Consider the following 20,566-nt stretch of genomic DNA (forward strand, 5'->3'; position numbering starts at 1 on the left):
AGAATTGAAGAAACAACTTTGGCACAAGGGGGCAGATCTTATTCTGCTTAGTAAGTGCCCAAGTGTAACCCTATTCCACCCATCTCACATCCTTGAAAAACAATTAATGCAACAAATGGTCAGGGTCTTCCTCCTGCTGTCCTAAAGCAGCAGCTTTTTTATGACTTTGCCTTAAGGCAAAGTGAGTTGTTGTAGAAATAGGTTATTAATGTTTTGCCAGGGACTTGAGCAAGGTGGAAGAGAATCACAATTAACTGCCTAATAAAAAGAATAGGTTCCAAACCATGCTTTTGGTTTCAGTTTGGTGTTTTTGAGGCAAGGCAGGCCAGGGTTCACTACTTCATTAAAAAAAAAAAAAAAAAAACTTCATAGGGAAACTGTTAAGCAACCTTGTCAGGCATTTACAGTAGCTGCTTACAAGTTAGAAATACAGCATTTTCCTTACAATATAAAAATGCTGTTGTGGGACTGTCAGTTGAGAAACTACCTCTTCCACATGCAGCATCAGTCAGCACAGGTGCAGAAGCTAGAGCTTAATTTAAATGAAAGTGGGCTGCTAGCAAGCCTTTCATTGTCAAAGCTTCTTTACTGTACCATTCACAGCTCCTCCATCTAGCAAAATTTAAGTGCAGTAGCTTTGGAGAGATGTTCTAGCACCCCTATCTTCCTCCTCTCAGTAAGAGCCAATCAAAAGTCATATTATTTTGATAGCAATTACCAAACAGAAGCAGGGAAGGGTCAGTACTATTTTTTTTAATCATAAATCACTTACTGAAATGAATAGATAATTGTGCCTTAACTTTAGTGTCATATGGCCCCCACATTATTTTATTCATATAATGCCCCTAGAAGGACAGATGGTGACAGCTGACAAATACGTTAAAATAGAACCCAATAACCCCAAGACCAAAATGCAATCTATTTAAAGCTATTTTTCAGCTTGTAAATTCACTAAAATGTTTGTACATTCACAGGACACTAAGGGAGAGTTATCTGCTTGGAAAGGTTGGTGCACTAGTTTAGGACAGTTATGAAAAACTAACCAGGCTACAACTTTTAAAAATACTGTATTTATTTAGATTTACTGAGGAAAACCATTAATGCACCCACACAGAGAATAGTAGAACAAAAGACAAACAAGGCTCTCACACCTACATTTTACAAAAAAGATCCATGGACGTGGAACACTGATTGGGCACTTATATCCGGGCATAATGAAAACCCTTGAAACAGTAGCTTTTATAGAAGTAACTTCCCGCCAGAAGAAGTAAGTTAACATTCAAATTAGTAGAATTCCTTTACCAAAGCATCAAATATGAGAAACATAGGATAGTTATTGATTGTACTGATAAACAACAGCTAGCAAACTTGCTTTATCACAATGCTTTCTGCCCCAGCACATGCAAAGAAGCAGTGAAGCATTCATTACAAGACAACTGGGAAAATGAAACCTTTGCCTCCCCAGTATGTAGTGGTAGCTAAATCATAGGATAAACCCTACTGCATTCCTTGCTCCCTGTGTAGCAAGGAACTCTGGGTTACTTTTATCTGAATCTACAGTTGTTGTTGCCCAACTCTGATAAGCCTGATCCTTAGCAAACGGCTGAGCTGAACTCCATGGGAGCCATTTTATTGGTCTCTCTACTACTGCCCAAGAAATGTGGCCAAAAAGTTTTTATCTACAATACACTAGTATCTCATTTCAGATTCAGCACTATATACAATTTTACTCTTATTTAGTATAAGAAGTGGTGTTTCTTCCAAGACATTTGTTATTTTGTGGACTGAATTATGGAATCTTCCTGCCCACTGGGTTGTTGAAAAATGCTGCACTTGAAGATAACATCAGGTTAGGAGACTTCCACCACCTGCCTCAGTTCCTCAAACAAGGGCGCGAGCTCCTTCTCTAAGCTTACGATCAACCCTGGAACAATAAGAAAAAAAAAAATTAAGAGGCCTCTCTGCAAAGCATTTAGTTCCTTTCAACAACATACTTTAAAAACAAAACATATTTCCCTTTGGCTTTGCAATCTCGGTGGAAGCGGCACACAGTAGCTGTTGACAGCTGTACGAGATACTGCCGAACTAAAGTGCCCTCAGTTCTCTCTTATTTGCAAATCAAATAAGAGAGCCAATGCAGCATGCTCTTGCTCTTGACTAGGAACCTTCAGTATACCCTCTACACCAGGCAGCCCCACTAGAAGAGCAGGAGGGATGCATGCTGGAAAGCCACAGAACAGTCACTTTAGATCAGGAGTGTCAAATCTGTGCACTGGATCCAGATGGCAGGGGTTCCTACAAACAGCAGGATTAATCCCAGCGTTTGAAGGAGCCACTGTTTCAGCATGGCTCCAGATGCCAGAAAGTTAACACCACTAGCTCACTTCCACCCCAAACATTTCTCTTGTTGCTCATCTTGGTCACCAGGTGCAAATAAAAGCCCAGATCTTAGAAGTGGGAGAGGAAGTTGGAAGAACACTGTTAAGTTCTGGGGTTCCAGAGTTGTGCTCAAACAGCAGAGATAAATGACATTGCTGCCTGGGCTCTGGCAGCTGCAGTAATGAGCCCTGTGGGCCAAATGCAGCCCCACCTGAGAAGCCTCATGTGCTGGATGATCCACCTCCAAAGGCAGATCTGGGCTGCAGGCTTAGTTTGACCTTGATAGTTTAGATAAACAGGCCCCTCACTACAGCATCAATGAATGCATCCAAGTGCCTGATTCACAGTTTGCCTACCAAGGCGATAAGTAGAGAGGGGGTAGAAATAGGCTTGCTGTATTTTTGCTACTGGCAGCAATGAGAAAAAAATAACATAACAGACCCCACTTAATGTGCTATGGATCCAGAGCTGCATGTTCAAGCATAACTCTGAAATCACATGGAAGGCCACTGCTAAGCCAACTGTAAATGGGTACCTGACCATTTGGAATGGGGAAAAAAAAAATCAGGCAGCAGACATGGGAACTGCATCCTTTTTGTGTGTGCCTTAACTGCTCTGTTGACCACCTGGCTTAGAGTGGGGGAATCTAAGTCACTTAAATGCTTTTGAAAAATTTTACCCAAACTATTGTTTTCTCTGCTGCTGTCCTCTGTCCCTGCCCCCACCCTCCCTGCAAAAAAATTATGACATCCTCTAACAATCCAGTGACAAATTAAAAGCAGTTTTGTAATGAACATTCAAAAAAAAAAAAAAAAAAAATCAGAGACAGGTATTTTTCCAAATTAGCCAAGTCTTAAATATAGCTATTGGCTTTAAAAACCAAACCAAAACAAAAAAACCCAGAACAAACAGGCTGCTTACAGATGTGAGAGATTCTTCCCCCCTCAAAAAAAAACCCCAAACCCCAACAACAGGGCTTTACTTTAAGCTCAGCAGGCTCTGCTAGAGCTTAGTGCATGCCCAGAGAAGGCAGTTTAACCCAGCTCACACAACTCCAGTACAGACAGTGTGCTTCAGTGGGGCTTTTTGGCGCTTTTATCTAATAGTCAGTTCAATCAGCTGTTAGATAAAAAAAAGTGCCAAAAAGTCCTGCTGAAGCACCCAATCTATACAGATGTTGGGGAGCTAGGTCAAACTAAAGTGCTTTGTCTTCTGGTAAAGTGCTGGGTTTTTTTTCCTCCTATGTGTATCAGCAGTCAAAATCTTTAACAGTTTAAATAATCATTGAAAATGAAAACATACCGGTATTGGCATTACTGCTAGCAATGAAGCTTACTACCAAGGGTAATCGATTGAACTGGACTACCTTTAAAAAAAAAAAAAAAAAGGCAAGAAAGTTCCCATAAAAAACAAAGTCAAACCTACTTTGCTTCAGAACATGATCACTAAGCTTGTTATAGTAATTCCCTATTCCTGCAGCCCTTCAGCATAAGTAGCCCCATCAACTTAAATTACAAATAGGAATAATGATGGCAGAACTAGTTGTTAAGTAAACATTTTGGAAAAACCTGTGGATTAAAGAAAGGGTTATCAGCTTTTATAAAGCTATATGATAGGACTGCCTGCATGAGCAGGGGACAGGACTTGATGATCCAAGGGGCTTACATTCCTATGAAGACAGCAAATACATACAATATATTTGACATGTGAGATCTAGTAAAACTGCAGGTCTACCCAAGAGCTGCAGAATACTGTTTATGTTGTCTAACCCTCTTGCTATCTGAACGGCTTTTTAAGCCAGTCGAGGGAAGGAGAAGTTCCCAAACTACTCATGGAGAACAGGCATGCCAAGCATAAACAACCTAAAAATATCAAGACTAATTTAGTTGGTCCAAACAATTAATTTTTGCATTATTTCTCTCTCAAACAAAGCTAAATATTGCTAAGTTATTGGCATGGGTTTTCTAGGCTACTTTTGCAATGGAACATAAAAAGCTCTTTAGTCCACTGAGACTTGAGTGGAAGGAGTGCAAATCTGCTGAAGAATAATGGGTTACTTAAAGTTGCTTGCCCTGGTGTTAATCCTGCCACAAGAGTTAAGTCTAAAATAGGGCAGTGCAACTGGGGGCCCATGGCATGCAGCCTGTGCAGCCCCCAGGCTCACCCAGCCACTGCTCCCAACAGCAGTGGAAGTCTCTAGGCTCCTCCCACCCTCCTCTGGCTGCACTGTTTTACCCCCTAGAGTAGGGAGCGCCAACACAGCATTGGGGGGTTGAAGATGAGGCTGGGGTAGAGGGGTAACATGAAGGGGGAAGGCAGCATCCGCCCATGTACCATGTTGCCTGCAACGCACTTGATGCAGCCACTAGAGCTTGTGGCCCCAGGAATTTAGAAGTCAGACAGCCCTGATTCAAAATAAGCCAGCAACATGACTAGCTGTTATTCACCATAGAAAATAAAGTCAACTAATTTAAATAATGGAACCTTAGTGAAAAATCCAACCATACAGCTTAATCTCCCCACTCCTGCCTACCCCACTTTTTAGGTATAGGTCCTGCCAGTGTCAAGACAATACTGAAATCTCTTACCTGGTATGTGTTGTAGTAACAGATGATACTTTTATTTTTTGAAAGTCCTAGTTTGCTTCCCTGGTCTGTTGCAAGCGCAAAGGTAGACAAAAAACCAGGTCTAAGAGCATGCTCTGGTGCATTATCATTGGCAACTAGAATAAATAATACAGTTTATATTCTTATACAATGTCTGTGCAGTTGGGTTACACATCTTGTGTTCAAGCAATAATACACTGGATCATAATCGGCTTTAAAATGAGCATAAACCATTACCCTTTATCTTTACAATTATCATTTCAGCAGCCAGGCTTCGTAGTGTTCTGAAGAAGCCTTATGTTTCTAGAAGTTTGATGAACAATAATCTGTACTAATACAACCTTTTTTTTTTTTTTTTTAAATCTCCTGCACAATAGGTCTGAGGTCAATCACATTTAATCTATACCAAGCTCCTGCTGTATTTCAGATGGTAGATAAAAGTGCATAGTACTGCCATTGAGCCTCTGACGGACTGTCTGTCAGTGGCATCGGGGATGGATCCACAGAAGTTGGATGCATTACATGTTTTTGAACAGAATTCAGTTAAATCGCTGTTAAAATAAAACTAGTGATGCATCACCTCCACCTTCTTACTGACTGGTGACTTACAAGACTAATTCTTTATCAGTGATACAAGACAATCAAGACCATGCAAGCACACAGCATATACCTATGTAGAGGGTTTTCTTTAATCACACTTAAACCTTCAATAAATCAATGTTAAATAGTCCCAAATTTGAAGAGCCCAATTTCTAGATCAGAGTGCAACATTAACTGTACATTCAAACCAGAACACGGGAGAAAAAAGTAAGACTTTTGTCATAGATTCATAGATGTTAGGGTCGGAAGGGACCTCAATAGATCATCGAGTCCGACCCCCTGCATAAGCAGGAAAGAGTGCTGGGTCTAGATGAGTTTAGTTTAGACCAATGATTCAACCTTTTTTGGACTTGAAGCACTGTAACTTTTGTTAATTTTCAGAACTGGGTGCCACTAAACTAATTTATATATTTTAGCGCTTACCTCCTTGTAGAGAGGCCTGGGAGTAGGGGGTTGAGGGATCATTTAGGCAGGGACAAGCCTGGGCCTGCATTTATCTACTCAAGCTATCTGCTTCTCTCCTTACACCCTTGCTTATTTTCTCACACTTCATGGCACCCTTCAAAGAATCAACTCCCCAGCTGAGAATCACTGGTTTTGACACAGACCTCCGGAAAGGCAGGATCATTTAATCTAGCGCTCCCTCTTAGCCCCCAGCCTTATTTTTCTTAAGAAAACAAAAAACCACTACTCCAAAAAAACCCTACACAACCATTAGAAGTTGTGAATTACCTTTGATAACAGGCACACCATCTCTGTCTGAGACTACAATAGCATGAAGACCTTCAACACTGTAAAAAGAGAGAAAAAGAACATGAGCATTGGGGAGAATTTCCATCCCAGCCTCCTCCCCGTCTTCCTTTCACCAGTTCTTTTTTTTCCTCAGCATTGTCCCCTTACCCATCTACCAACTCTGCTTATGTGCCTGGGGACAGGTACCAGGGTGGGGGCTTAAGCTTGCTATTGTTTTAGCAAGGACCTCATGACTAGAGGTGGAGGTAGGAGCCCTGCCCCTCTGCTCCGTAACCAGTGATGCACTTCAAGTTGGCTGGCTGGGAGCCACCAAGTGACGGCCTTCACTGGATCAGGTACATGATGTCAAAAGGCCTATATATGCCAAGACTGCCCAGGAGGAGGGGTTGTAGCCATGATGAAGACACAGAGCAGCTGAACATCTGCAGCTCTCTCATCATGTGGACACACTACAAACTGTCTGCCTCCAAAGCAACGCTCTATCAGCCTCTGGATGATACTTGAGAGTAAACCACTCGGAACCCAACTAAATATATAGCCTGTAGATCACGCACTTGTGTTACAAAAGCGACCTTGCCACTGTTTACTTAAGAGTTATTTTGTAGTATTTCTCTATCCTGCACCCTCCCCCAAGCCTCCCCTTTGTAACCAATAAAGTTCTTCACTGTATTAAGTCTGGTGGACTTGTTGGGAGAGGCATGCCTTTGTGCCCCCTTGGTCCGGCTGACTAAGGGAGGCTGCTTTTGTGCTTCAGGCTAAAGGAAGCACCCCAAGCTTTTACAGTGGGTTGAGTACCCTCAAGGACTACACGGTGTGTGTACGCAACCCTGGGCAGTGGCGGGGGTAAATGCCAAGCTAGCGGATATGCTCCAGGAAGGGGGTCAGCCAGATGTGAGGCATCCCCAGGGAGGCATTTGAAGGGTGGTAGGTGGTCAGGCGCAGTGAGGTGGGTGGCTCAGTGCAGGAGTGCCCCCTACTGGCCTGCCACAAAGTACACAAAAGCAAGTGTGAGTAAACTGCAAGGAAAAAGGATGTCACCACATTCCCACTGCTATCACTTAAAGCCTTGCTTAATCAAACAGACCTGCAAAATTCACATCGTGCTGTGTTTATGCACATCTTAGAAGTACGAAGGTAACTGTACCAAAAAAAACAAGACCCCTCATGTGGGCCTTTCAGCTTTAGAAGAGGATTACTATGGGAGATGACCCTTAGTGCAGGCTTCACTGCATTTAGAGTCACAGAGCACATCTACTTAGGGATATCAATCAATACCTTAGGCTAGCTACTTGCAGTTATGAGAAACAGAAGTTACCAAGAACCGCCGATCCTTAAAGAAACAAAACAGACGTTTCCCTTGAGTTCAGTAAGTTATCCGTTCTAGCATACTGTTTCCCTGTAGCGCACAATGAAAAGCAGGTTTGAGCTGTGTTGTGTTAAGGTTGATGGTAGTCTCATGTAGAATTCAGATAATGGATTGCATGGGGTGGCTGAGATAGGGATGATCCTGCCTCATGCAGGGGGTTGGACTAGATGGCCTCTGGAGGTCCCTTCCAGCCCTATACCTCAGCCTACTTCAAGGATGTGGGCGTCTTGTGGGTAGAGTACTACATTTTGAGCTGGCAGGGTCTATTTAAGTACTGAACTGAGTAAACACATGTGCTTTTGTGCCCAAAGACACTCTGTTAGAATGACTCCATCGTGGGGTACTGCAGCACTTTACAGAACACCCAGTGGCTCTTGAAGCATCCTGACAGCACAGACAATACAGTGAGCTCTGCTGCAGGCAGAACAGTGACTCAAATTAAATAGCAGCACACACTCTTCACAGAGCAGCACCAGGGATGATCCACCGCAGGAAATTCTGAGGAAGTCACATGACTGCCCACCATGCCCCTAGATGACACACGACACCCTGCCACACCTCCAGAGGACATGTAACACCCCAGCCTCCCTCCCCCCACAGAAGAGAACATGCTGCACCCGTCAAATTCCTGGGATGCTGTGCTGCTGCCCCCACCTGGAGGCCAGGTGGTGCCCACTCCCCCCATGTAACACCACATGCACCACCCCCCCAAAGGCCACGGGACCTCCCCCATCCACAGACCAGGAGGCCACATGATGCACGTGTGTTACCTTGGTAGCTTTTTGTACAGGAACCTTTTCAGGTCCTAGAAAGAGAGAAAAGCATGGCACAGTTCAGCTGCAGGGTCCTGGCCAGCACACGCCTGTGCCCCAAGTGTAAAACTACTTAAGAAGGGGTGTTTCCTGGTGAGGAGGGGAGGTTCCTCATCCCTTCTTCTGGGGGGGCAGCCCCCGAGAGCAAATCTGCTTCACCTCCAGGCGGGGACTCCTGGCACCAGCTCAGCCACGCGGGGAGACCTCCCCCACCACCCCTCTCCCCGGTGCAGACAGCTGGGGAGGGAGGCCGCGCCCCCCAGGCCCCTGCCCCCGCACTCACGTCGGCCATGCTGCGGCGCCTCCGCTCCGCCGTGCTGCGGCCGCTGCTTCTACAACACAAGCGCCGCGGGTCACGACCGAGCCGCGGCCCAGAACCGCCGCCGGAGCCACAGGCCAGGCCTGCCCCGGGGGTAGGAGGAGGCTTGCCCGTCGGGCCCAGCCCCCGCCAGACCCCTTCTGTGGGGAAGGGGAAGGATGGCCCCCAGCCCGCCTCACCCTGGCCACAGGCGGACGGCTCGTCCCGGGCTCGCGCAAAGCAGCCCCGACTCTACTGCTTCCTCTTCGGAAGCGAGTCACATGAGCCGCCACCTCCCTGCCCCGGAAGCGGTTGCCCGCCGCTGCCTCACTTCCGACTTCGGGGAGGACGGGGTGGGAGCTGCGCGCGCCGGGAGGAAGCTACGGGCTGCGGGAGGAGTCATAGCACGCCGGGCCGGGGGCGGCACCGCCTGGGCGTGGCTCGAAGCCGGCGCGCCGCGTCTCCACGGCAACCGCGACGGAGGGGGGCGGGGCCGGGGCCGGGGCCGGGGCCGCTGCCTGGGAAGTAGGCTGAGGCTCGCCCTGGGAAGGGAACGTGGGGCTGGGGGACCGGGCGGGCGCCCTTTGCTGTTTGCTGCTCGAAGGTCCCGTGGCAGGGTGTCAGGTCACCTGTTGTAGGGCCGAGACCGCAGAGTTGGATCACAGATAATTAGGGTTGACAAGGACCTCAGGAGGTCATCTAGTCCAACCCCCAGCTCAGAGCAGGACCAGCCCCGACTGGATCCTCCCAGCCAGGGCTTTGTCTGCCTGGGTTTCAAAAACCTCCCAGGATGGAGTCTGCAGCCTCCCTGGGTAACCTGTTCTCATGTTTTACTAGCCTCCTAGTAAGAGTTTTTCCTAATATCTAACCTAAACTTCCCTTGCTGCAGCTTGAGACTACTGCTCCTTGTTCTGTCACCTGCCACCCCTGAGAACAGTCCAGCTCCATCCTCTTTTGAACCCTCTTCAGGTAGTTAAAGGCTGCTCTCAAATGCCCCCTCAGTCAGGGCTGCAGCCAGGCCAGACCAAATGAGCAGGAGCCACCTCCATGGCCCAGTGGGCAGGACCCGGCGTGGAAGAGCAGTATGCTGCCATGACCTCCAAGGTGAGGCACCCCTTGCCCACCCAGCAGCAGGCCCAGGCCCAACTCCATGCTGCTGCACCTGTTTGGTCTCTGGTAGCACAGCGCTCCCTCCCACACTGGGTCCTGCCTGCTGTACTGCAGAGGCGGATCCTACTTGGAGCTGGTCTAGCCAGGCTGCAACCCCACACCCTGTTGTGGGCACAGAAATCCAAGGCGGACATACCCCCACTCCCCGCCACATCGCTTGTGCCTACCTCCAACCTGTTGCCTACGCCCATACACCCCCTTCCCCACACATGCACTTTGTTCCCCATACACCCACCCCCTTCCTCACACACTTGGGGGAGCTGGGGCCTGCGGGTGGGGGGCAGCAGGTCATGAGCGAGGGGCACTAGGAGGGCTGTAGGCTGGGAGTGAGGGGCAGCGGCATATTAGGGCTGCTCAGTGCCATAAAGCAGCAGGGGGCGGGCAACCACTACTGGACCCATGTTCTGATGAGTGAAGGGGGAGGGGGAGTTCTGATTTTCCATAATAAAAAAACAAAATCATATGCCAAAATATATAGGTATTTAGAATTTATTATAATGACTGAGGCGCTGGTAGGCTTTCAAATTGCTTTAGAATAGTAAATATATCAGCAAAATGTGGTGTTCAACTGATCCCTATAGAGTGTCATTTCATTTTAATTGTGTAAAAACACAGATTTTGGGGTTTATAGTCAGAGAGATTTGGATTTTTAAATAGAAAAAACCAGGATCTCTGTTCATAACCCATTCCTTTTGTCATAGTTCCTACCTACTGTATAAAATTCAGTAAAAGCTATAGGCACAGACAGTTTTTTTTGTGATCATGTATGCCACTCAACTAAACAGCATTTGTTTTAAGAAATCTAATTACTTTATTAATAAAAACAGCAATTAGGATGAAAATCAGATTATCTAATTAGAGAAGACAAGTGTGGCTGTTTAATGCCCTTTTCATTTTTCTCCCAAAATTTAAAAATAATTTTGAACTGTAAGGCAGATTTTCCAGATGAGGTTTATATTTCAGTGTCATTTATTGTTTTAAATTACAGATATTTGCAGTTATCTACTCCTTTGCAGGACTGAAATATGTAGTCATCATTATAAACAAACCTTCCCCCAACATGACAAAATTAGGTTTTAGATTTTTTTTTGTGTAACTCATTTCCATTATGAACTGCTGTGTATTCACTTTTATATGAAAGAGCTTATAGGCTATCTGGTTAGTTACATACGCTAAGCAGACATGTTGGATTATACTAAACCCCTACAGCTTCAGTTCATTGTAAAGTATAAAACTAATTCCCACCTCAGCACACAGAAGGACATTTGTGTACTGTCACTCTAGTACATAATTTTTTAATTCAAAAGTGACAGCTATAATTCCTTCTTCAGAAGCATATACAATTATAACTTTGGTATTTTTTTAACATTAGTTTAGATATGTGCACCAAATACAGGTATTCCTCACTTAATGTTGTCCTGGTTAACATTGTTTCTTTATTACCTCATTAAGCTATTAGAGAACATACTCATTTAAAGTCACATAATGTTCACTTATAACATTGTTTGGCCGCCACCTGCTAGTAGGTAACTACTGTGATGTAACTGTTAACATTGTTTCACTGAAAGTTGGATTTAGCTGTACATAATAATTATGAGCAAAATTAGGGGTGAAATACTAGCCCCACTGAAATCAATAGTAGTACATCATTGACTTCAATGGGGCCAGGATTTCACTTCATGAAATAGTTTATGGTGCATATATAAATAAATCACTGAACACAGTCCTGAGGTCTGCAAGAGGTAGAGCCCTTAATTCTGTATTCATCCCTACAAGTCTTGTTTTTTTCTCTGTCTCTTGACTACTTTTAAACTAACCACAAACTAGCATGTCATGAACACCCAATACTCTTCTTTTTCAAGTCATTTGCCAAAGGAAATATATTGGAATACACTGGAATGTTGTATTTATGAATAATACAATATTATTATAAATAAATTATTATAAATTAAAATTAAACTATAAATAATTAATTAATTATCATTATTATGTTGTTCTCAAATAAGAATCTTTGTTTCAAATAGGTGGTCATCCTTTAGGTAATTACATGCCTGTTTAGAGAAGTCTCAAGTTATAAAATAATCCATAAGGAATGGTAGTATCAAACATCTATCTAGTAGCCATAACATTTTACCCTAAAAAGGACTACTTGATTATTAAGCTGAACATTTTTTATTCTTAGCCTTTAGTTTGTGGTGCTGAGAATACCATAACATCGTTACTTCCTTTTTAAATGCAAACCACTTTTCATGAAGCAAAACTAAAATGGTTAGTCATCAGAGATGTTTTTAACAGGTAAAAAGATAAGATGGTAGCACAGTTTCACACTGAAAATAATTTTATTTTAATATAAGTCTGATATTACATTAGATATATTAGAAATCAGACAAGTATTTTTTTAAAACCTAACCTTTAAATCTTGACTGCGCTACTGAGTTAGACAAAATAATATAAGATCTTTTTTAAGATGCCAACTTCATTTCACTGCATGTCCTTTTGCAAGGCTTCCATTAAATTTATTAGAGGGGTCTTGAGCACAATTTATTTTCAGTTACTGTGGTGCTTGTTTCAAGAGTCTAGAGAACAAATATTCAAGTTCCTTCAGATTTTTAAACCAAGCAATGCTTTTAAAATATCATTGTCTCAGCTGAGCAAGAGCCAGTGCCAGCAGCAGGTTCATAAATGGATTTGAAAATGGCTTAACATTACAGATATTTCATATTTTATTCAAGCTGAGAATTGCTTTTTTACCCTGTCAGCTTTCAGATTGCAGTGCAGAATGAACAGGTATAATTTTCTTTTGAGAACAAATGTTGTAATGAGAATGTCACTCACTCACTGGAAAAAATAAGCCTTTTAAGATCAGTGACAACAGAACCCACCAAAGTTGGATGGATAATTTCTTGGTGCTAATGAAAGCCCTGTTCTGTGCAAACTTACAGAGGTACAATATTAAACAAATCACAAGTTTGAGGTATTAGCTGGATAAAAGTATGTACACCTATACATCTGTGCACATACAATAGTCACAAATCTACTGGCCCCGAGATCAGCAAACCTTGGTATTAAGAGAAAAGAAATCATGTACTGATCAGGGAAATTATACATGCAGAGAAGCTTTAAAAAAAAACACACTTCACAGAATCCTTAATATAAGGAACATTTCTTTTTAACATGCTTAGAAGAAATCAAATAATCTAGAAAAAAAAATCTATTTTAGTAGTGAGGAAGCCTGAAGTGCTCCAGAAAGATTACAAAATCATCTAAAAGATTAGGCCTGGTCCTACATACTGGGTGTATCTACACAAGATGCTAGAAGTGCAGTAGATTAATTCTACTGTGCATTACTGTGTCACGGCGAAAACCATGTTAATGTGCCATACAATTAGTTAACTGCGTATTAGCTTCATGTAAAAGATGTGTGCCAGCGTTACTACGCAGTAGCACAGATTACCATGCATTAATGCATGTGTAGGTGTACTCACTGACACTTAAACGCACAAAAAACCCAAATGTGTATGAAGACTTAAAGGCTGTTTTTTCCTCCCCATTCCAAGCTTTTCATATCTATTTCCTCCTGCCTTCTAATAGTGACAAGCAGAAACCAACATAAGTTTTGAAGTAGCTACCACTAGTCACAGATCATTGTTTACTTGTTCTTCCACTCTACTGTGTTGAAAAACCCCAAAACCTTAATTCATGGCTTATACTTATTTAACTGGATTTGAAAGTTAGGCTTATTTTTGTTCATGAAGCCATCTTTCATATCTGATTACACTCTGCATAACCCTCTAGGCCTCTTGTCATAACACTTGCCTAATTGATAGGGTAATTCAGGACACAAAGACACCAAATCAGATGCTTCATCAGTTTTAATAAACATATTTAAAAGCTCATTATCAATCTGATCACTGTCCTGAAGTTCCTAGTGGAACTGAGCTTTTTTGAACACCCACCCCCAGCCACAAACGCTGATTATTACTGAAAATCTTTCCTTGCATGTTCTCTCTAAGGGCTAAATCTTAAAATTACTTTCAAGCTCCTGAAGCATTTTGAGCTTCAGACTAGATTTCTACCAGTTAGTGGTATCACAAAAACCACAGGGAGCAAAACATGCGGTGAAATCGCGGAATATTTCTTTTTTGAACTGCACTAATATTTGCTCTCTCTGATGTGTACTCTGAAACAGGAACCAAAGTGGCTGCAGTTCAAATGTGGACATATTGGTAATAATGTTCTACATTCACAGTGCCCTTTTATCTGAGTACCTCATTGCAGTTTACAAGGAAGACAAGAAATGATGAACAAAAAATAATGTGATAGTACCAAAGTCATTTGACTACAACCAGGGCTTGTTTCTCACTCCTCATTTTAATCACCAGACCATGTTTCTTCCCATAAAATTGACTGGCTTTTTGACAAATTTGGATGTTAGGACCTAGTAACATAAATTAAGAGCTTTATAGTTTCAGATAATCATACCTAACCTTATATTCCTCTGTCAAGTTTTGGTTTCGAATACACATTTTCCTATTTATTCCTTTGTTGCTGCGTGAAAGATCCACACACAGGGGGCACTGGTCACTTTTATTCAAGGAAAAAATGAAATTAACACAAATGAAAAAATAACCTTTGAAAACAGAGATTGCTATACTGACCATTTGAAGGGAAAATGGTCTCGTGACTTGTAACAGTATATGAAAAATTTTCAGAGAAGTTTTTAAGTTTACTCTGTGCTTTTAAAATAGTGCCCGTTATATTTTAATAGTTATAAACATTTTTTTGTCTTTTGAAATCTTTCAAAAAGAATGAAGTGCATTTTTAAGAGCTCTAAATTAACCTTTAATCTGGTTTTAGATAGAACAAAGACAGTGTCAACTGAAAGGATGGGCAACATATTTTACTTTAAATTGGCCACAGATCTGATTTTATGTCTGTGTAAGATTTGTTTTACTGTTTTTAAAGGTCATCTGCAAACTAGAAAAACTGGCTTATGCCCATTTATATTCATTATGTATCAAGATGGCCCTGCAAGGACTTGATCATTTAAAATGACTTCTCCCTGTTTATTATAGCTGCGAAATTCAGGTCCTCACTGGAAAACGAATATACCGAGAACTAGTGATGCGGTAGTCACAAGTGTCAAGAAAGAAATCTGATCAGCTGAGGATAGCAAAGGTTTTCAGTAAGACTAAAATGTTAAAGAGTATTTTATGATTACATTTTGAAGAAAGGACATCTTGAAAGCTTCTAACATCCCATCCCTTCAGGTAACATCTTGCTTGCAATATAAGTATCCTGTAGTATCCAGCAGAACCTTCTAGCAAAAGAAGAAAAAAGAGACCAGCCATTCCTCACATTTTTCAAGTAGGAAAAATAATTGGATTTTTGTTGAAGTACATCATAAAGAAATATAGGAATCCACATGCTGACTTAGAAAGAATCCTTGCAGGTTACTCTTATGGTAGGCAGGAAATAATATCCATCCTTAACCATTCCCAATACTAGTATATAGAAAAGAAGACACCCTGCCAATATTTAACCTATTAAGAGCCTGGGCACACAATTCATTTGCATCAGTGTTATTTACATCATTTTTGTACACTGCTGAAAATTATACTAAGTTCTAGAGAGAAGAACAGGTATGGAGTATGGGCTGCTTACAACAAGCACTATTACAACATGTAGCTCTTAGGTTGCAGGGACCATATAACAGCTTTGGATGAATCATGTTAAAGTGGGAGTGATTCTGCTACATTTGTAACCCCACAGAGGTTGGTGCTTAGTCTGGAGCAACAGCTCCCCCACCCTTTTGGAAACTACTAGAAGCTTATGTGTTTCCTAGCAACACTGCTGTAGTTTTACCCCCCAGTTTTTTCAGGATAATTCTAGACTAGATTCAAGTACATTGCACTGGCTAGGGCTGTACATTATGTTTACCCTGGTTTAAAGGCTGATTTAGCTGGTGTAAAACGCATTGTGTGTCTGAGCTCTAGGCAAAGAGGAGCATTTTTGCTGAATGGGGTGTTCTGTGAAAAGTGGTAACTTTTTAATAAATTATTATTCACTGGAATGAATTGTCCAGAAAGTATTAGTGTGTCTATGCTGCCCTGCCAACTGCAGTAACAACTGTTGTGTAGTTTAGAGCTATACAAACTATCTTTAAACTAACTAGGTTGTTGCCAGTAACCAGCTGAGTAGAGTTCTGCACAGGTTAATTTTCCCTGATTTTCAAAGTGAAACAGAAACTACTACAATGTAGATACATCCTATTCATTTATTGTCAGCAGCTTTACTGAGTACCTCTTAACTGTAGCTTTGTAGCCCCAATATTTTTATAAACACACTACAAAATGATTCTCTTTTGTACTCTTTAAGTGTCACTGACAAGCATACTGATGTGTCTGAAGTAGGGGGCAAGAATATATAAGGTTAATTGAAACAATTCTTTTATTAAGACTAGTTTTCTATATTATTTCCCAAACGAACATAGTTGCAATGATTTCCAGAACTCATGGAATTCATGTTTGCTTTTTCTTTTTACTTCTACAACAAACATTTGGGGAAATTATAAAGTAAATAGATGATTCGTAATCCCTCTTCACTTACCCCACAGATCAAGTAGAAGGGACATACAGCAATGAAACCCCTGTTCTTCCTCAGCTCTGCTTTGTAATTCACCTTTGGCATCAACTTTGAATATTTCTTTCAAATGTCCAAAAATGTTGTGTTCTGATTACTCATTTTATGAGTCAGCAGCAAGCCTGTTCCATGTTGCACTACTATATATAACAGGGCATTTTCAGTGAGATGCTTAAGAAAAGGTATATAGAAAGGGATTTCAGGGCTACATAGCAGCATTTAAGCACCTGTAGGGCCAAATTCTGTTCTCAAGTTACATCAAATTTAAATAAAAAAATTAAAAAGTCCAGTAAAGTCAATGAGGTATTGGCTTCAGTGATATAGTTACACTGGTATAATCTGAGAACAGAATTTGGCTCCTTACAAATCAATAATTAGTACTCTCAAATGCAGCAAAGATTTTGCTACACAGCATCTACATGAGACACTTCACTGCATAGCTGATGAATTAGCTCCGCAGTAAAGCATCACTGTCTGCAGGTGTGGCACTATTAAGCCACAATAAACTAGTTAACCTCACTGCAGAATAGTACTGACTGATGCAAGTACCATCCTATGGCCGAATTATTTAGTGCGCTGCAACGAATGCATAGATGACGACTAGGGCTGGCTGGGGCACAAGAGTGACAAAGTGTGGGGTTGCCTGCCAGTTAGCCCTGCACTGGAGCACTCTAGTGCCCCTGCAAGCCCCTCCACAGCATGTTGGAGCAGGGCAGGAGCACCTCCAGACTGGCAGGCTGACCCCCACTGGGTGCCCTACCAGCTGGGGATGCACTGCCCCGGCTCAACATGCTCTGGTCCTGGGCGTATGTGTAAATGCTGTGCCCAAGAGCAATAAACTCTGGCATGAACTGTGCCAGAGTTTATTGCTGCGCATTAATAGCATATGTAGATGTGCCCCAACCATGTGGAAATTACAACTTAAAAGTGACACAAACCAAACTCAAAACTCTCTCACTCTTATGGGCACATGGTACCTTGTACTCAGTGGCTTCAAAATGCCTCTTAATTTGTGTCAGTGAGTACAACTCCATGTAATTTAAGTGTACAGCCCATAAAATTAAAGTATATTGAATTAAATAAGTAATTGATACATTTGCTCATCTACAGAAAATCAATTTAGTAAAGTTTTGGACCAAACAGCTTTACACCCTGAAACTTCCTCTAGTTCCTGTTCTTGGCCAAATGAGTAGGGCTCGTATCACAGCAGTATGTTACAAATTAGTGAAGCATTTAATAGTTGGCAAAAGTGTAACAAGGCACACGGCTTGACATTAGCGGTGATTTTCCTGCGTCCACAAATGATGCCTGTAGAAGTTTGAGGAAACTAGTTTGAAATGAATAAGAAATTACATCTCTGAAGAGGAAAAAGCTTTTTTTTTTGTTTTTTAAAGTTAAATAACTATCAAATTTCCCCCCCCCACTTTTTCAATGAAAATTAAATAAGCTGTAAAATGCATGTTAAACATATGTATGGACTTATTACTACTGGAATACCGAATGGCGGAGTTGCTATGAATTGTTTCAAGTACTAAAAGCAATGTCCATAATTTCTCTACTGCACTTTGCAACTACTTACTTTAAAAAAAAAAAAAGATGTAGTTTCTTAGCATTGCTAAGAAATGCTTAAAAACTACAACAGCTAATTGCTACTCTACACCATATCAATTTACCCCAACATATATTTAGGAATATACACTGCTATATTTAAAAATATCCTCCAAACTGGTAAAGTCAGAAGATTTTACATAAAATTAAATAATTTAAAAGTGATTATTTAAACTCCACACACTTGACATCTGCATAAGGAGTGATGTAATCAGACTATTTATTCCATCAGTGAGACAAAATGTTTTATGGAGCTAGATTTCTGAGATATTAAATAGAAAGTCATTTATCTTGTATATACACAAAGTGTTCTTTCCACAGATATTTACATGGCAAATATGTTAAGAGGAGAACCACTATGACTAAGTCTCTACAAGTATAGCATCCTTTTTGAGCTGAAACAATTCACAGAAGCTTTTGGAGTAAAATCTAAACAATTAAAATACCTATATTTCATAGTAGGTAAAGAAGCCATTAAATGATATTTCAGCATAAGGATTCTGGAAACAGCTACACAGTAGAGTTTTACATCCACCCTCTTTCCAGCTTTCGTGATGAAATTAGACTTCTTCAATGTATAGGAATGATAATAGTGTACTTCAAGATGCACATGGAAAATTCTAGTTCAGCCTCCTCGATATAAACTGGTCAGCCGCTCCAGTTCTTTGCAGTTGTCCATGGACATGGAGTCTGCTTTCCTTCGGAGACGATCATCTCGGTAGACTTTTGCCGCGTATAGTAAGTCCGTTTCTTTAAAAAAAAAAAAGTTTGGGGTTAAAAAGAGTATTTGACTTCTAACTGTCCCCATACTCTTCTGTTTTCTGCTTCCAATGGATACCCACAACAACATCATCCATATCTTAGCACTGTAACAAGGCTCCCCCCTGCTGGTTCTCCATAAGCACTGCTTCTCAGTGTAACACTTCCCATGTTTTCAGGTTTCACATAGTAGCTGTTAATTTAAGAGCTGTGTTTGCTCTGCCCGCTACTGGTTTACTATGTACTAATACAGATGTGTACTATTTCATTCAGGTGATTAATGCATTATCAATATCTTTAGAGATCTCAGCAGCAGTAAAATTAAATGTACTCCTGAAACTACATCAGGCTTCACAAATCAGTGCAGTGATCTGAGGCATTAAAACTATTCTCTCTGTATTACAGAGGTGATGTAGACCAGTGGTTCTCAACCTTTTTTATACCAGGACCCATGTGTAAACTTTGATAGCCAGTTCTGACCCAGTGCCCCTCACTCCTGAGCTGCTGCACCCTGGCCCAACCCCTCAGCGTGTGGGGCAGGAGGTAGATGAGAGAGGCAGGGCGGGCCCAAGCAGCTTCTTGCAGGGTGGAACTCTGACAGCCTGCAAGGGAGAAGACATGATTTCTCATGTTTTTCTCCATTTTTAAAGTTTACTGATCCATTTTTAAAGTTCGTTTGTGACCCTTTCATATATTCTTGCAAACCACTTTTAGGTTGCGACCCATGGGCTGAGAAACACTGCTGTAGACTACCTATATTTTTCTGGCTCCTAGGTTGAAATCAATTAACAATCCATTCTTTAAAGACAACTAACAGTGGAAGGAACATTTTAAGTACTTGGTATTTAACTACTTGATGCATAAAAACAAACGAACATGAAGCTGTTTCATAAAAAAATATAAAGTTTTAAATTACTATATACAGATAAAAACTGATGTTTAGAATTTGAAGGGAGGGGGGTTGCTTATTTGCCTGTTCAACTATTTAGGAAATTAAGAGATTTATAAAATCGCAGCCTTGTATGTACTGGAAACAATTTAATTACAACAGTGACCCTGCTTTTTTGTAGAGAGAAACATGGGGTAGCCACAAGGTACTCTCATTAGAATTCACCATTAGAAAATACTTCTGGTAGTTTTAAAAGGATCACGTGCTGGATGATGCAATTAAATTGAGTGAAATTACTGGCTCACATTTTTCAAGCCAAGAATGTCTATTGGGTGCTAATCTTAAACAAAAATTACAAGTGCATTTTTTTGGCAGATGAATGCACTCTTAGTTCTGAATAAATGACAAAGTCCTTGATTCATTTGTCCTCCATTTATTCTGTTGGCTATGTTACTGATGTGTTACTGGCTCCATGACTTACACCTCTCATGTTTGTCAGAACCATTTTTCTAGATTTGGACTGGTTTATATTTCCATGAGAGGTGTGGCAGCTACTAGCCAATGAGAAATTAATTATTTGTTTCTTTGGTTATGACAATTTCTGCTAGGAATCCTCAGGAAGATTACTGAAACAGCCTTTGGTAATGAATATCTAATAATCTGCAATATTTGGTTACAGATTAC

General features: G+C 41.5%; 2 protein-coding genes across 5 annotated transcripts in view; both read right to left on the reverse strand.

Moving 5' to 3' along the window:
• Nucleotides 1-1,054: 1,054 nt before the first annotated feature.
• Nucleotides 1,055-9,153, reverse strand: LAMTOR3 (late endosomal/lysosomal adaptor, MAPK and MTOR activator 3). Of its 4 annotated transcripts, none has more exons than XM_059722342.1 (7): nt 9,015-9,153; nt 8,800-8,848; nt 8,475-8,509; nt 6,318-7,734; nt 4,968-5,101; nt 3,682-3,745; nt 1,055-1,924 (listed from the first exon to the last, which is right to left on the reverse strand). In XM_059722342.1, exons 4-7 carry the CDS (start codon nt 6,421-6,423, stop codon nt 1,851-1,853), a joined length of 378 nt encoding a protein of 125 aa, XP_059578325.1. In that variant the 5' UTR covers nt 6,424-7,734; nt 8,475-8,509; nt 8,800-8,848; nt 9,015-9,153; the 3' UTR covers nt 1,055-1,850. The 4 variants fall into 4 exon arrangements, with proteins under 4 accessions (XP_059578325.1, XP_006264562.1, XP_059578326.1 ...); XM_006264500.4 differs by having other exon boundaries at nt 6,318-6,376; nt 9,015-9,151; XM_059722343.1 differs by lacking the exon at nt 9,015-9,153 and having other exon boundaries at nt 6,318-6,376; nt 8,800-9,008.
• A 9,284-nt stretch (nt 9,154-18,437) lies between these two features.
• Nucleotides 18,438-20,566, reverse strand: part of DNAJB14 (DnaJ heat shock protein family (Hsp40) member B14) — a 33,122-nt gene continuing 30,993 nt past the window's right edge. Inside the window, exon 8 of the mRNA XM_006264501.4 lies at nt 18,438-18,984. Within this exon, the coding sequence (XP_006264563.1) occupies nt 18,860-18,984 (125 nt within the window). The 3' untranslated portion in view covers nt 18,438-18,859. The remainder of the gene's footprint in view (nt 18,985-20,566) is intronic.

Source organism: Alligator mississippiensis, chromosome 2 (genome assembly GCF_030867095.1).
Source record: "Alligator mississippiensis isolate rAllMis1 chromosome 2, rAllMis1, whole genome shotgun sequence".
Lineage (NCBI taxonomy): Eukaryota > Metazoa > Chordata > Crocodylia > Alligatoridae > Alligator > Alligator mississippiensis.